General features: G+C 42.7%; 1 protein-coding gene across 5 annotated transcripts in view; it reads right to left on the minus strand.

The window, feature by feature from the left end:
• Positions 1-2,725: 2,725 nt before the first annotated feature.
• dom (domino helicase) overlaps positions 2,726-17,486 on the minus strand; it is an 83,927-nt gene continuing 69,166 nt past the window's right edge. For 3 of the 5 annotated variants that reach the window (XM_076206652.1, XM_076206653.1, XM_076206654.1), the window contains exons 29-34: positions 15,595-15,672; positions 14,563-14,718; positions 12,939-13,175; positions 6,565-6,786; positions 6,131-6,292; positions 2,726-4,421 (exon numbers count right to left, since the gene is read on the minus strand). In XM_076206652.1, the coding sequence (XP_076062767.1) occupies positions 4,083-4,421; positions 6,131-6,292; positions 6,565-6,786; positions 12,939-13,175; positions 14,563-14,718; positions 15,595-15,672 (1,194 nt within the window). In that variant the 3' untranslated portion in view covers positions 2,726-4,082. The remainder of the gene's footprint in view (positions 4,422-6,130; positions 6,293-6,564; positions 6,787-12,938; positions 13,176-14,562; positions 14,719-15,594; positions 15,673-17,486) is intronic. The other 2 variants (XM_076206655.1, XM_076206656.1) reach the window with 2 other exon arrangements.

Here is a 17,486-nt window from a genome sequence, read left to right on the forward strand (position 1 = left end):
ATCCACAGCAAGGCTGCTTCATTAAATCGGCGACCCCCCATGCATAAAAGGAGAAGACGGGGAGAAATCCCTTCGGGCTGCATCAAATTTTGCTCACACATACTACCTCACCCCCCATCCCACCTCATGCATCACAACATCATCCATATACAACCATTCTCCATTCACCCCTGTCTTCTGTCCTTCCTCAACAGACATTCCCCTCTTCCCCAAACCCCCCTTCACCCCATCCATCCACCTCATCCTAGGACGTCCCTTCATGTTCACTCCCTCCACATCTGCCTTCCATACCTCTTTTACTAGTCTTTCTTCACTCATGTCCAAACCATCCTAATACTCTTTCATCAACCCTATCTCCCAACTCCCTTTCCACCCCTGTTCTTCTCCTCACCTCCTCATTTCTCAGACACCTCATCTCAAACACATTCAAACTCCTTCTCTCTTCCTCTCTTATGTTCCATGTTTCTGCCCCATACAGTGCTGTTGGCACAATCACTCCTTCATACAGTCTCCTCTTAGCATCCATTCCCAAATGTCTATTCCTCATTACACTCTTCAATCCACCAAGGCATTTACTCGCTTCTCTCAATCTACATTCTACCTCCACCTTTTCCTGCCACATTTGCACCCAAGTATCTAAAACTATCCACTTCCTCCAGTTGCTCTACCTTAATGCTCACTTCCAGTCTACTGCCACTTTCACCCCTTGGACATTTCATCACCTTACTTTTACCCACATTTATCTTTAGCTTTCTTCTATCACATACTCTCCCAAACTCTGTCACCAACTTCCTCAGTCCCTCCTCCGATCCTGCCACAAGCGCAGTGTCATCCGCAAACAACAGCTGGCTCACCTCCCACTTTTCTCCATTTTCTTTAACCATCTTCAATCCCTGAACCACTACCCTTGCCTTTACCTCTCGCACTACCCCATCCATGTATAAGTTGGTTAAAAGTAAGGTGATCAAATGTACAAGGATGGTAGCAAATTGGAAGTGAGTATTAAAGGAAAGAGACAGGAGGAAGTGAATAGCTTTAGATACTTGGAGGCAAATGTGGCAGGAAAAGGAGTGGAGGTGGAGATAGAATGTAGATTGAGAGAAGCAAGTAAATGAATACAGGGATTAAAAAGTGTAATGAGAAATAAACATTTGGGAATGGATGCTAAGAGGAGATTGTATAAAGGAGTGATTGTGCCAACAACACTGTATGGGGCAGAAACATTGAACATAAGAGAGGAAGATAGTAGGAGTTTAAATGTATTTGAGATGAAATGCCTGAAAAGTATGGCAGGGGTCACTAGGCTGGATAGAGTGAGGAATGAGGTGAGGAACAGAGCAAGAGTGGAAAGGGAGTTGGGAGACAGGGTTGATGAAAGAGTATTGGAATGGTTTGGACACATGGAAATAATGAGTGAAGAAAGATTAGTAAAAGAGGTGTGGAAGGCAGGGGTGGAGGGGGTGTCCAAGGAGATGGATGGATGGGGTAAAAGGGGTATTGGGAAAGAGGGGAATGTCTGTTGAGGAAAGAAGGGAAAAGACAGAAGATAAGGGAGTGGAGAATGGTTGTGTATGGATAATGCTGTGATGCATGGGAGTGGGTGGGGGGATAAGGGGGTGAGGGAGTATGTGTGAATGATATTTTGATGCAGCCTGGATCAGGTTGCATTGGGTCTTGCTGTGTTGCTTCTGACCCAGGGCAGTGGACGAGATGCAGGAATGACCCTTCATCCAAGAGCCAAGAAAAGAGGGAGGGAGAGATGGTGAATAGGAATGGAATATGTGGGGAGTGGATTTATACCTTTGACTATGGCTACCTCCCTTGTAAGGGGGAAAAGCCCTTGGTGTGTGTGTATGTATATATATGTGCATATATATATATATATATATGATTATGGGGGGTGAGGTAGTATGTGTGAGCAAAATTTGACGCAGTCCAAAGGGATTTCTCCTTTTATGCATGGGGGGACGGAGAGGGGGGGTCGCCGATTTAATGAAGCAGCCTTGCTGTGTCTTGCGACACTGCTTCTGACCCAGGGCAGTGGACAAGGTGCGGGGATGATCTGTCATCCGGGAGGTGCTAAGATAAGAGGGAGGGTGTGGAGTGTATTCAGGGATGGAATGGGTGGGAATGATTTTATGCCTTTCTCTTTTTGGCTACCTCCCTTGTAAGGGGGAAAAAGCCTTGGTATATGTATGTGTATATATATATATACATATATATACTGTATGGAAAAATAAAGGCACATTTGTGTTTGACTGCCTTTAGCTATGGCATGTGCACATTTTCTTTTCCAGCAAACAAAAATACCTCATACCATACTCAAAAGTTATATTAGGCCCACAAATCATTTCACCAGTTTGGGCATGAGTAAAACAAATCATCAAAATATATCATCATGTTGTATAAAAATGTGATTAAAGTCTACGGTTAAAAGTAGAAATGAAGTAGTAAGTGATCTTCCTTTAGTGGATGTGAGCAACTCCTAGTTGCTATTATGCTGATGACACCTTTTAGGTTATACATCATCCTTGAAATAAACTAGCATGTCGGTACATACTCTAGTTCCTATGAGCTACAACATTTGATTTGAGAAATCATTCTTAAACTTTGGTTTTTGTGGTGTACAAAACAACGACTTCACGTTACAATGAAGTGCAAGTCTACTTTCAAATTTACAACTGTCCAGGACATGTTGCTCGCTTTATGATTATATACAGGTATGTTCAAGTGATTTTTATGTATAAATAATAAAATTTTACAACACATACAACTTACTACAGTTCAATCCCTTCTTATTAAGTGCTTTAGCACTGTTCAGGCAGTGACTGCAGATTTACACACTACAATTGAAAAGCTAAAGGAAAGGGTGCCTTTGTAATGAATAAGTGATCACCTGGCATAACATTAAACAAAACCATATCTTTCCTCCACATGCTAACTTATCACTACTCTGTTTTGGAATAGTTCTAGGCTAAACAAAATGATGGAAGACTACTGTGCAACACAGATTAATTATCAAATGAAAAATGCCAATCCTGAATAGATGGCATCCATATTACCACTGTAGCAGAAAGTGCTTTTAGAATAAAATTCCTACAGCTAGATCCATTTTGTGAGAAAATGATATATCTTGAAAAAGGCTATGAATAATAAATTATATGCCCTTTATTGCAATACCAATGCTGAAATGATACAAGTCCATCAAATACTTCAGATAAAAAAAAATATATATATATAAATATATACATACACATAGACATGTATACATACATACAGTGGTAGCTCGGAACTCAAACCTAGAAGCTGTTTGAGTTCCAAAGCAATTTTTTTTTAATATGAACATTAATTTAACATACACAATACACTTAGATTTTTTTTATTCTAAGAAAATGGTTAAAGACTTTTAAGATACTATCTTTTTATTGAACCACACATGTAGAATGCTATATCATATCCAAAAGTTGTCTTTGTTGTGTTAAGTTCCAAGAAAAGTTTGACTTCTGTGACAAAATTTTCTTGAAAAAATCATTCAGATTCCAAGTTGTCTGACCACAGGGGTGTTTGAGTTCTGAGGCACCATTGTAGGTATGTATGTGTGTATATATGTATGTTTATGTGATGTGTGTGTGTATTTACTTAGTTGTATTATATGGGATGGGGAGCTATGCTCATGATGACCTGTCTTTGTATCTCTCAACATCTAGTTTGTTCTTAAATTCATGTACGATGTTTGCGCACACTATTGTTTCATGTGTTTGTGTGTGTATGTGTGTGTGTGTGTGTGTGTGTGTGTGTGTGTATGTATATATATATCACAAAAAGTATAAAAAGGAATAACCATAAGTTATATTCTTTAATCCTTTTAAAGCATATCAATTTTATTTAAACAACATGAACATTATATTTTTGGTTTATTAGTCCAATAATCTCCAGGTTCTCTTAGCTGGACTTAAGGAGATTACACACCATTGTACAAATATATTAGCTAATATTCCATATACAGCTCTTGTGTTTAAAATGTATGCCAGCATTACACCCACAACCAGACATGGATCCTCATCCTTCCATATTTACAATCCCTATTGAGGTTGCTGTTGCTGATCTTGACTCTGTTGCTGGGGCTGTTGTTGTTGCTGCTGCTGAGGCTGCTGCTGCTGTTGTTGCTGCTGCTGTTGTTGTTGTGTGGCTGGAGAGGCCTGCTGGTTATGAAGGGCTGATGTTTGAATCCTGACTGGACTCTGGGCTGGAGTGCGAACGGCTACTGACACTGGCTGCCCTTGGAGTGCCACTTGAGAGAGCAAGTTTGGAACTTTGACTGTGCCCGATTGTAAGGCCAAGGTGGATGGTGAAGAACGATCTCCTGCACTAACTCTTATACCAGAGCTCCCTCCAAAATTGGTTGGCCCAGCAGATACAACCTATAAGAAAAAATGGAAAAAAAAAAAAAAAAAAAAAAAAAAAAAAAAAAAAAAAAAAAAAAAAAAAAAAAAAAAAAACCTTGTTACTCAATACATCAACTAAGTCTCAGGTTGAGGAAAAAAAGGAATACCATCTACTCCTTGCATACCATACAAGACAACTAAAAACGATAGGGAGTGTCATCATCATTAGCAGCAGCAACTGGAAAGATATTGCCTGAGAAGTATAGTAGGGGTTACTTGGCTGGATAGAGTAAAAAATGAGGCAGTGATGAGGAATGGAAAGGGAGTTGGGAGATATGGTTGATGAAAGAGTATTGGGATGGTTTGGACACGGAAAGAATGAGCGAAGAAAGATTAATTAGTAAAAGAGGGGTGGAAGGCAGAGGTGGAGGGAGTAAACATGAGGGGGTGACCGAGGATGAGATGGATGGATGGGGTAAAAGGGGCATTGGGAAAGATGGGAATGTCTGTTGAAGAAGAGAGTAGACAGAAGATAGGAGGATGTGTATGGATAATGCTGTAATGCATGGAAGGGAGTAGGTGGGGGGAGTATATGTGAATGATATTTTGATGCAGTCCAAAGGGATTTCTCCCTGTCTTCTCTTTTTCTGCATGAAGGGATGGAGAGGGAGGGGTCGCCAATTAAGTGAAGCAGCCTTGCTATGCATTACTTCTGACCCAGGCCAGTGCGTGAGATGCAAGAATGACCTGTTATCCAGGAGGAGCCAACAAAAGAGGGAGGGAGGGAGGGGTGGTGAATGGGAGTAGAGTATATGGGGATGAAATGGGTGGGAGTGGATTTAAGCCTTTGACTTTGGTTACCTCCCTTGCAAGAATGAAAACGCCGTTGGTATATGAATGTATACATACATAAACCAAGGGCTTTTTCCACCTTACAAGGGAGGTAGCCAAAGTCAAATGGCATAAATCTACTCCCACCCATTTCATCCCCACATACTCTACTCCCATTCATCACCCCTCCTTCTCTCTTTTCTTGGCTCCTCATGGATGATGGGACATCTATGCACCTTGCCCACTGCTCTGGTTAAGAAGCAATGCAGCAAGACACAGCACATCCACAGTAAGGGTGCTTCGTTTAATTGGCAACCCCCCTTCTCCATCCCCTCATGCAGAAAAAAAGATGGGGAAAATCCCTTCAGCTTACATCAAAATATTGTTCACACATACTCCCTAACCCCTTGCACCATCCCCTATCCCCTCCCTTCTATGCATCACAGCATCATCCATACACAACCATTCTTCACTCACCCCTATCTTCTGTCTTCTCCCTTCCTCAACAGACATCCCCTTCTTACCCAACACCCCTTTCACCCCAACCATCCATCTCATCCTTGGTTGCCCCCTGCTACTCACTCCATCCACCTCTGTCTTCCATACTTCTTTTACTTATCTTTCTTCATTCGTTCTTTCCATGTATCCAAACCATCCCAATACTCTTGCATCAACACTATCTCTCAACTCCTTTTCCACCCTCACTCTCCTCCTCACCACCTCATTTCTCACTCTATCCAGCCTAGTAACCCCTACCCTATCATACTTCTCAGACTTTTCATCTCAAACATGTTTAAACTCTTCCCCTCTTATGTTCCATATTTTTGCCCCATCAATACATATCAGAGGAAATCTAGCCTGAAAATACTGAGACCTAAGCTTTCTGTTATAAGTATTCAAAATAAACATCTTACCTGAATGGTTTGTTTAATATGTTGTTGTTGATGGGAGGCCACACTCATGGGTACCAGTTTGGTCTGTGAGGTGAGGTTCTGGCTAGATGTACCGCTTGTAAGTACAGCACCACTACTGCACACTGCAGCCTTCCCCATTACTGTCCCACTGACATTACTGCCCTGTAATATGATACCTCAAGCATAAATACATTATCCACACATGAGCACATGGACACACACATACATATTACCACTCCTAAACTTTTACTACTTGTTTTACTATGATCCTATACTGGGGGAATGCAAGTTGTAGAAGGCAACAAGCACAAATAACACTTGGCCTTTTCACCAACAATTGTTTGATCCCCCACCTCCACCCACCAGAAATGGGCATCTTGATACAGAGCAAAGAGTTCCTTCAAACCTTTGATCTAAATATCAATCTAACTGACCTGTGTTATATGTTGGATGGTTTGTGGCTGGACTTGCTTAATGACTTGCTGGATCTGATGCATCGTAACATGAGGGATCTGTTTCTGGCCAGTTCCCTGGACTATCTGGACTGTGCTTAGCCCAGCACCAACATTCTTGCTCCCCAGCTGCACCTGTTTCACGCCCATCAGTGAGCCTTTCTTAGCAATAAGCTGCTGTGTAAGGGGAATGCTGCATACATTCTGCAAAAGGAATATTTCATTACATTTCAAAAATGACTCATTACAATGAACTTATTTCATTTTTGTAAAGAACAACAAGTTCCATAAATGGACTGGGGTACAGATGAGACTGGAAGAAACAGAAGAACAGTCCAAGTTAAGATAGTTTGGTCATGTTATAAGAATGGATGAGAGTAGCTTCAAAGTACTCATGATCTACTGGTGTTGAGAGTGAAAACCAGGGGTAGACCAAGGAAAAGGTAGGCAAGTGGTATGAATGAAGCCTGAGTTAATGGTTATGATATCACACATGAAAATATATGCATGGATGATATACTTGAGCAAGGAAGGGAGAAGACAGGACATAGGGATGAGTGAAGATTGGCTGTGTATAGATGATACTTTGATGCAAGGAAGGAGGGGAGGGGGTGGGGGAGGTTTTTTTTTTGGGAGAGTAGTTATGTGTACATGATATTTTGGTGCAGCCCAAAACATTTTCTCCCCATCTTCTATTTTCATCGTATGAGGGGACAGGGGGTGGGGGGGTGCGGGGATGCCAATTAAGTGAAGCAACCTTGCTGTAGATGTGCTGTGTCTTGTTGCATTACTTCTGACCCAGGGCATTGGGCAGGATACAGGGATGACCTATCATCCTTGAGGAGCAATGATGAAAGGGAGGAAAAAATGTGGATGGGAGTGGAATGGGTGGGGATGAAATGGCAACCTCCCTGGTGTGTATATATATATATATACACACATACATATATCAAGGCTTTTTTCCCCCTTCCAAGGGAGGTAGCCAAAAAGGGAAAGGCATAAAAACACTCCCACCCATTTCATCCCTAAATACACTCCACACCCCTCCCACCCTCCCTCTCATCTGAGCACCTCCTGGATGACGGGTCATCCCTGCACCCTGCCCACCGCCCTGGGTCAGAAGCAGTGTCGCAAGACACAGTACATCCACAGCAAGGCCGCTTCATTTAATCGGCGACCCCCCCTCTCCGTCCCCCCTTGCATATAAGGAGAGGACGGGGAGAAATCCCTTCGGGCTGCGTCAAAATTTACTCACACATACTACCCCCACCCCCCCGCCCATTCCTCCTCATGCAATCACAACATCATCCATATACAACCATTCTCCACTCACCTCTGTCTTCCGTCCTCTCCCTTCCTTCCTCAACAGACATTCCCCTCTTCCCCAAAGCCCCCTTCACCCCATCCATCCACCTCATCCTAGGACGTCCCCTCATCTTCACTCCCTCCACATCTGCCTTCCATACCTCTTTTACTAGTCTTTCTTCACTCATTCTTTCCATGTGTCCAAACCATCCTAATATTCTTTCATCAACCCTATCTCCCAAATCCTTTTTCACCCCTGTTCTCCTCCTCACCTCCTCATTTCTCACCCTATCTAGCCTAGTAACCCCCACCATACTTCTCAGACACCTCATCTCAAACACATTCAAACTCCTTCTCTCTTCTTCTCTTATGTTCCACGTTTCTGCCCCATACAGTGCTGTTGGCACAATCACTCCTTCATACAGTCTCCTCTTCGCATCCATTCCCAAATGTCTATTCCTCATTACACTCTTTAATCCACCAAGGCATTTACTCGCTTCTCTCAATCTACATTCTACCTCCACCTTCACTCCACCTTTTCCTGCTACACTTGCACCCAAGTATCTAAAACTATCCACTTTCTCCAGTCGCTCTCCCTTAATGTTCACTTCCAGTCTACTGCCACTTTCACCCCTTGTACATCTCATCACCTTACTTTTACCCACATTTATCTTTAGCTTTCTTCTATCACATACTCTCCCAAACTCTGCCACCAGCTTCCTCAATCCCTCCTCTGACCCTGCCACAAGCGCAGTGTCGTCCGCAAACAACAGCTGGCTCACCTCCCACTTTTCTCCATTTTCTTTAACCATCTCCAATCCCTGACCCACTACCCTAGCATTCACCTCTCGCACCACCCCATCCATGTATAAGTTGAACAGCCAGGGCGACATAACACATCCTTGACGAAGTCCCACCTTTACTTCAAACCACTCACTCTCTCCATTTCTAATCCTGACACAAGCTCTACTACTCTCATAAAAACTCTTGACAGCTCCCAAAAGCTTTCCTCCTATCCCATAAATCTGCATAACCTCCCACAGTGCCTTTCTGTCTACCCTATCATAAGCCTTTTCCAGATCCATGAAAGCCCAAAAAACATCCTTCCCCTTTCCTATAGCTTTCTCACATATCTGTCTTACCACAAAGATCTGATCTACACAACCTCTACCTGTCCTAAATCCACTGTTCCTCACCAATTACTCCTTCTGTTCCTCTCCTAATCCTCTCAATTAAGATCCTCCCATAAGCCTTCCCTACTACACTTAACAGGCTAATCCCTCTGAAACTACTACATTCACACTTGTCCCCTTTTCCCTTGTAAAGAGGAACTATACAGGCACTTCTCCAGTCCTCCGGTACTCTACCCTCTCTCCAGCAAACATTAAATAACCTCACCAACCAGTCCACCATCACTGAATCTCCCTTTTTCAGACATTCTGCATGGCATCCATCCAGACCAGGTGCCTTACCTGCTTTCATCATCTTTACAACTGCCTTCACCTCATCCTTCCTTATTTCTCCTCCATTCTCCTCACTCATCACTCTCATTTCCCACTGCAGCTATCTAAAATATTCTGCCCATCTTCCCCTTACTGCCATCTCTTCCATTATCATCTCTCCATCTGTACCTTTTACCTTTTCTTCCCTACTTGATTCGCCAATACTAGAATATATATATATATATATATATATGTATATATACATACATACCAAGGGCTTTTCCCCTTATAAGGGAAGGAGTCAAAGTCAAAGCCATAAAGCCACTCACATCCATTTCATCCCCACATACTCCACTCCCATTCACCAGCCTTCCCTCTTTTCTTGGATCCTCATGGAAAACAGGTCATCCCTGCATCTTTCCCACTGCCCTGGGTCAGAAGCAATATAACAAAACACCACATCCAAAGCAAGGCCTCTTCAATTAATTGGTGATCCTCCCTCTCCATCCCCTCATATTGAAAAAGGAGAAAACGGGGAGAAATCCCTTCAGGCTGCATCAAAATATCATTCACACACACTCCCTCATCCCCCATCCCCCACCCACTCCCATGCATCACAGCATTATCCATACACAACCATTCTTCACTCACTTCTTCTCCCTTCCTTCCTCAATAGATATTCCCCTCTTTCCCAATGCCCCTTTTACCCCATCCATCCATCTCATCCTTGGTTGCCCCCTCATCTTTACTCCCTCCACTCCTGCCTGCCACACCTCTTTTACTAATCTTTCTTTACTCATTCTTTTCATGTGTCCAAACCATCCCAATACTCTTTCATCAACTCCCTTTCCACCCTGCTCTCCTTTTCACCTTGTCATTTTTCACTCTATATCCAGCCTCCTAACCCCTACCATACTTCTCAGGCATTTCATTTCAAACACATTTAAACTCTTACTCTCTTCCTCTCTTATGTTCCATGTTTCTGCCCCATACAGTGCTGTCAGCACAATCATCCCTTAATCTATCTCCTCATATCCATTCCCGAATGTCTATTCCTCATTATTCTTTTTAATCCCCCAGTATTTACTTGCTTCTCTCAATCTACATTCTACCTCCAACTCTGCTCCTCCCTTTCCTGCCACATTTGCACCCAAATATCTAAAGTAATTCACTTCCACCAGTCTGTCTCCTTTAATACTTACTTCCAATTTGCTGCCACCCTCTTTCTTTGTACATCTCATCAACTTACTTTTACCTGCATTTATCTTCAACTTCCTTCTTTCAGACACCTTCCCATACTCAGTCACTAACTTTCCTAATTCCTCCTCTGATCCTACTACTAGCTCAGTGTCATCAGTAAACAAAAACTGGCTTATCTCCTATTTTTCCCCATTTTCTTTAATAATCTACAATCTCCAGCCCATTACCCTTGCTTTACCTCTTGTATCACCCCATCCATGTATAAATTGAACAGCCAAGGCGATATAACACATTCCTGGCAAAGTCCCACCTTTACCTCAAACCACTCACTCTCTTCATTTCTAATTCTAATGCAGGATCTACTACTCTTGTAAAAACTCTTCACTGCTTTTAACAGTTTTCCTATCTCATATATCTGCAATACCTCCCAGTGTGCCTTCCTGTCTACTCTGTCATAAGCCTTTTCCAAATCCATAAAGGCCCAAAACACATCCTTACCTTTTCAAAAGCTTCCTAACGTATCTACCTTACCACTGTTCCTCACTAATTACTATGTTCCTCTCCTAATCCTCTCAATCAAAACCCTCCCATAAGCCTTCCCAACTACACTCAATAAACTGATCGCTCAGAAACTACTACACTCACTTGTGTCCCCTTTTCCCTTGTGAAACAGAACTATATGGGCACTCCTACACTACTCTGGCACTCAACCCTTTTTAGACAAACATTAAACAATCTCACCAGCCAGTCCACCATCACTGTAACTCCCTTTTATGAGACACTGTATGATACCCATCTAACCCAGGTCCCGTACCTGCTCTCACCATTTTAATAACTGATTTCACCTCATATTTCCTTATTTCTCCTCCTTTTTCCTCACTCATCACTGTCATTTTCTTACTGCTTCCCACTGCAACTATCTTTCCCTCCCTGTCCTTCATATTTAGCAACTCCCTAAAAACTCTGTCCATCTTCCACTTATTGCAGTCTCTTCCATTATGATCTATCTGCTCCTTTTAACTTTTATTCTCTTTTTGATTCACATCCTCCTCTCTTAATTTCCTTCAAAAATATCTTTTTATTACTTTCAAAATTTTGTCATACTCTTACCCCATTTCACATCTACTCTCCTCTTTGCCTCCTTTATCTTATGCTTTAATTCTCTTTTCTTTGTACTTCTCGTACGATTCTCTTGTCCTATTTTATAACCAGTCTGTGAATGCTCATTTCTTCTCTTCTACAACCTTCTTTGCTTGATCATCCCACCACTCACTACCCTTACTTCTATTTCCTCCCATCCTCCTTGTTCCACACACCATCTTTGCACACTTTGTGACTCTCCTTAAAACATCCCCATTCCTACTCCACTTTTACTTCTACTCTATCCTTCACTCCCTCCCACTCTTCTCTTAGCTTCTTGTCCTCCTTTTCATTCTCATTTAAGCAGTTTACTCTAAGCACCTCTCTTACCTTCTGTCCTTTTCCTTTTCTCCATCTGTCCTCCACTCTGAACTTACCTTCCACTAAAAAAATTATCTGATATTCCCCCCACTCTCATCCCTCAGAATATGCACATCCAAAAATCTTCCCACTCTTCTCCTGGTTATCACTATATAGTCCATTAAAGCCCTATCTACCACCTTTCCATCCACCACCCTCTCCCAGGTGTACTTATGCTTGACTTTCTTCCTAAACACTGTATTTGTTATCATCAACTCTCTAGACACATCTCCACCATCATCTCTCCACTACGATTTTATCCTGGAACTCCACACTTCCCAACCATTCTGTCTATTGGTTTTCCCGATACCATTACATTGACATTTCTCCCAAAACCCTCTATGCGCTCATTTATCCAGAAACCTTTCCTTTCCTCTACACTCTTCTCACTACCAGGCCCATATCCACTTTTCCCCTGGTATGGGGGCAAAAGCCCTTGGTATATGGATAGATGTACAAACTATGATAACCTGTTCCATGAGAGGGGGGATAAACTGACAGCATTACTGGAGAAGAGATAAGGGCCAATTTTCATATGATTTAAGCATAGAGAAGTGAAAGATAGTGAGGATGTTTCCATGCTTAGCCACCTTGCTTTGCAGACATGAGGAAAAAAAAAAATCATGCACTGACATAATCCATAACACATATCTCTAAGCAAAGTATGATCAGAAAAAGTCAGCAGGACAATATCACAGCAATAGTGATAATGTGAAACTTATGTTTTATAAGTTGAGTATGACTACAGAAGTGGGTGACAACTAGTGTGGCTAAATACTATTGCTGATGATGAAAAGGCTTGTGATCATATCAATACCATGACTAATATTATAAAAAAAAAATCTGTGAAAGGAAAGCTGGCTGTTACTATGGGAGGTGCTTGCTGTACCATAGTGCATCAATGCACACCTGCTGAGTGGTGGTGGCCTTCGTGCTGATGCCCGTGGTAGTAACCCGAGCCTGCGGGAGAGTGACACTGATGGCTGACACAGGCAATGTGACTGAGGAGGCAGTATGAACAGCTAGTGAAGTTGGGGCACTCACAGTCTTCACCAATGTGGCCACTGGTGTCCCACTTGTCCCACCCTGCACCTGCAGGTTGGCCAAAAGCTGGGCAGGCTGCACCTGCACCTGATTACAGAAAACCTATGTCAACAAACAAAATGGAATATACAATTCCAGAATCAGTAATTTCATAATAATAATGTACATATATGTCATCTAAATTACAGCATCACATTTGTATCAACAGAACACACAATGTTTATAATAACATGTACATCAATCTTGAACCTATCCTTGTGCATGAAGGGTCATCATTGCTACCCCACACCCCCCACACACAGCCCAAGGCCTGGGTCTGAGGTAATACAGCAAGACACAGGATCTCCACAGCAGGACCTGATAGTCAAAACTCACCACTTAACTCTCGAACACTATTTCTAGCTGGTACCTCAAACCTCTCTACTATTCCATAAACTGGCTCACTTCTTACTCATAGCTTGATATGCCCCATAACCATATTTAAATTCCTCCCAAAACTCTATACACTCATTTAAATCAATCCAAAAGGCATCCCTTCCCTCTTCATTTCTCTCACTACTAGGACCATATACTCTAATAAAAAAACACATGTCCCTTTACCAACATTATCCTTGAAGACACTTCCCTTCAATCCATCGCATACTCTCCTATCTTACCACCTACCAGCAGAGCCACTCCTTCCCTCCCTTGCCCACTCATCACTCTTGACATCCTCCCTACCACATTTCCCTTCCCTTGAACTTAGTTTCATTAACACATATCTTCCTTCACACAAACCACTAATCTCTTCCATTTTACTCTCAACTGTGCCACCTCATTCCCAACACTCCCTTCCACACTCCCAAACTAAAAATTACCCCTCTCTTTCAACTTAATTTCACTTAATGCTAATACATCCATTTTCCTTTTCATAAACAAACTCCTGTCTCTTCCCATTTACTCTAATCTATACCACAATCATGCACATATGATGACCCAATTTCTAGGGTTCTGGTTGGACGTTCTCCCAGACCCTCTTATGCCTTGACTTTACATAGGAGCATACAGTGAGCAGGATCACTAGTCCCATTACAATTTCCCACTTAGTTACTTTTTACAGCACATACAGGAAACACTGGCAGAATTCTTTCTCCCTACTACATAGAGATCTTGCAGAGGTAGAGTAACAGAAGAGGTAAAGGACAGATTTCAGGGAACAGCATAAAGGAGGGAGAACTATAGTACAAAGGCATCATCATTCCTGTATGACTAGAGAATGTTGTGTGACTCAGGCCCATAGAAAAGCTCCAAAACAGTCCTTAAAGTACTGACTGTAAACGTGTGATGTTATTTTTTCTCTACATGAGAATGGGTGGGAGTGGGTGTGTGCTTTTGACTTTGCTACATCTCTTATACAGGCGATGAAGCCCTTGGTATATATATAGATAAAGAACATGCAAAAATTCTATAAAATACATAAGACGTGGACAGAAAGACTGGAATCACATACCTGTCCTGCTTTGAGCTGCTGCTGCTGTGGTTTACGGAAAAGTGTAGCTACTTCTGATTCACGTGAAGTAGTTTTCCCCTGAGTTACTACTGCCCCACTTGTGCCTGCCACAACACCGCCTGGTTTCATCAACTGGGTACGGCCAGATTGGCTAACCTGAAACATGGGAATAGCATACTTTAGAGGAGGTACAAATTCCATATACCTTCTATGTAACAGACATTGCATACTTCAAAAGGTCATCCAACTATAACCACATGATTTACCCTTGATTACCCAACCTAAGAAACAGGATAACTAATTAAGTTCATCTGTGGTAATTTGTCACTGTACAGCAACAGATTCCTAGAGAAACAAAGCTGCCTGGTACATATCAAACATATCCCCCCACTATTAGAGCATAAAAATTCCTTTTTCATGCTTCATGATGCGATTTAATGTCACAAACTCCTCCCTATCGGGAGGCTAGGACGTTGCCCCTTACAGAGGGCTTTGTAACTTGGAATTTAATAAACCATGCCCTTGGTTCACCTTGCCGGTGGTGGGATCGAACCGCCATCCCCTTGACCATCGTAACGACCAAGTAACGACGCCCTAACCCGCTCGGCCATGCTTCATACTTTTACATATATATTAAAAGGCCTTATCCCCTTACAATGGGGGTTGTCTGCCAAGACAGACACCCAACCGTCACCCTTCCCACACCCATCCAACACATATTTGTTATCCCTTTTATCTTAGCTTCTACTGGATGAAGAGTCATCCCTGTCCCCCATCCAATACTCATCTCACTAATTTTTTTCACTGGGTTCCACAATTTTTTTTATTCTTTTCAAAATTCTCTCCAGATTTTTGGACACACTAAAATCTGATCTGACTTAGATCCACTAATAACAAGTGTCAGCCAACTCATTCTAGGTATATTATACAATCAATACAACTGTCAGCCACCCCCTTCTGGGCACAGTACCTATTCTAATAGGTTAGCCTTCATTTTTCCCTAGACCCTCTGCCAGGTCCATCACTTCTTACCTGAATGGCTGTAACTCCAGCAACACCACCTGACACTGCAACCTGGACCTTCTGTGTACCACCTGGCTGGCCACCAATCTGTTCGCAATAAGCAACTTCTTACAACACTTTCAAAACTGACATATGAGCATAGATTGTCTGGACATGAACTACCATCCATGGAACAAAGAAGAGAAAGAAGTGATCTGTTGGCCATTTACAGAATTATGAAAGGCAGGGAGTGAACATGAGGGGACGTCCTAGGATGAGGTGGATGGATGGGGTGAAGGGGGCTTTGGGGAAGAGGGGAATGTCTGTTGAGGAAGGAAGGGAGAGGACGGAAGACAGAGGTGAGTGGAGAATGGTTGTATATGGATGATGTTGTGACTGCATGAGGAGAAATGGGCGGGGGGGTGGGGTAGTATGTGTGAGTAAATTTTGACGCAGCCCGAAGGGATTTCTCCCCGTCCTCGCCTTACATGCAAAGGGGGACGGAGAGGGGGGGGTCGCCGATTAAATGAAGCGGCCTTGCTGTGGATGTACTGTGTCTTGCGACACTGCTTCTGACCCAGGGCGGTGGGCAGGGTGCAGGGATGACCCGTCATCCAGGAGGTGCTCAGATGAGAGGAAGGGTGGGAGGGGTGTGGAGTGTATTTGGGGATGTAATGGGTGGGAGTGTTTTTGTGCCTTTCCCTTTTTGGCTACCTCCCTTGGAAGGGGGAAAAAGCCTTGGTATATGTATGTATGTATGTATGAAAGGCATGGAAGTCCTTGACAGAAAAGACTTATTAAATTGGGATAGAAGTAAAACAAGGGGACTTGAAAAGAAACTCAAAAAGGACAGTTATAGAAGAGACCTGTGAATCTTTTTTTTTTTAAATAAAATAAATAAATAAACTAGATGCTGTGAAATACAAAGACAGGTCACCACAAGCATAGCTCCTTTTCCCATATAATACAACTAGGTAAATACAAACAAATTGGATGAAACAATAGTGTGTGCAAACACCATACATAAATTTAAGAATAAACTAGATGTTGTGAGATACAAAGATGGGACACCATGAGCATAGCTTCCCCTTCTGTAGAATACAACTAGATAAATACAACAATACTCAAAAAACACTGAGTGTGGTCATGGTATGGCAGCATCTTCATCACAGGACCTCCCACCCTAACCCCAAGAGTTGGGGGTCAACCAGTCACAAAATACATCTGCCACCAGCTCTCGTGCAGGTGTCACCAATCCCTGAAAGCAGCTTTGGTTACCCGAGTGAGTACCACAACCATTTTTACTACCATCCACCTTCACATTGTTTCTGCACTATGGGATGATTCTCCAGTGGTCATCCCTTTTCTCCTACTATTAGCCAGAGATGTAGAGAGCAATCATGGGCCCACTACAAAATACACATGTCCAACATGCTCCAAACCCCTCACCTCAAGCTGACAGACACAGGGCTCAGCTAAGTGCAACTCATGCAAAAACTGGGCCCACCTCACTTGCACAACATTTGCTGACATATTGCAATGCACAAACATCTGGACCTGTTACGGGTGAGCAAATAGAACAGGTCCAGATGTTTGTGTACCATTCCATCTCCAGCCAGTACCCTTACCTACATCCCCACCCTTGCCATCCACTTTCACCCCCAAACACTCCTCTTCCTCCTTCTGACCCAGATCATAATCCTTCCTCACCAATACCCCAACCCCATACAGCAACCTACAACACATACAGAACACACATTAACATCTTACAACATAACATGGATGGCATCAATACAAAAAAACATTAACTCAAACATTTCCTCAAACACAACATACACATTACCATCAGACAAAACCAGACCAACGGCAACGGCAGTGGACTCATCACCCTGACCCACCAGTCCATCTGTTTCATGTACATA

Source organism: Oratosquilla oratoria, chromosome 23, assembly GCF_046742065.1.
Source record: "Oratosquilla oratoria isolate Oo_2021 chromosome 23, ASM4674206v1, whole genome shotgun sequence".
Classification (NCBI taxonomy): Eukaryota; Metazoa; Arthropoda; class Malacostraca; order Stomatopoda; family Squillidae; genus Oratosquilla; species Oratosquilla oratoria.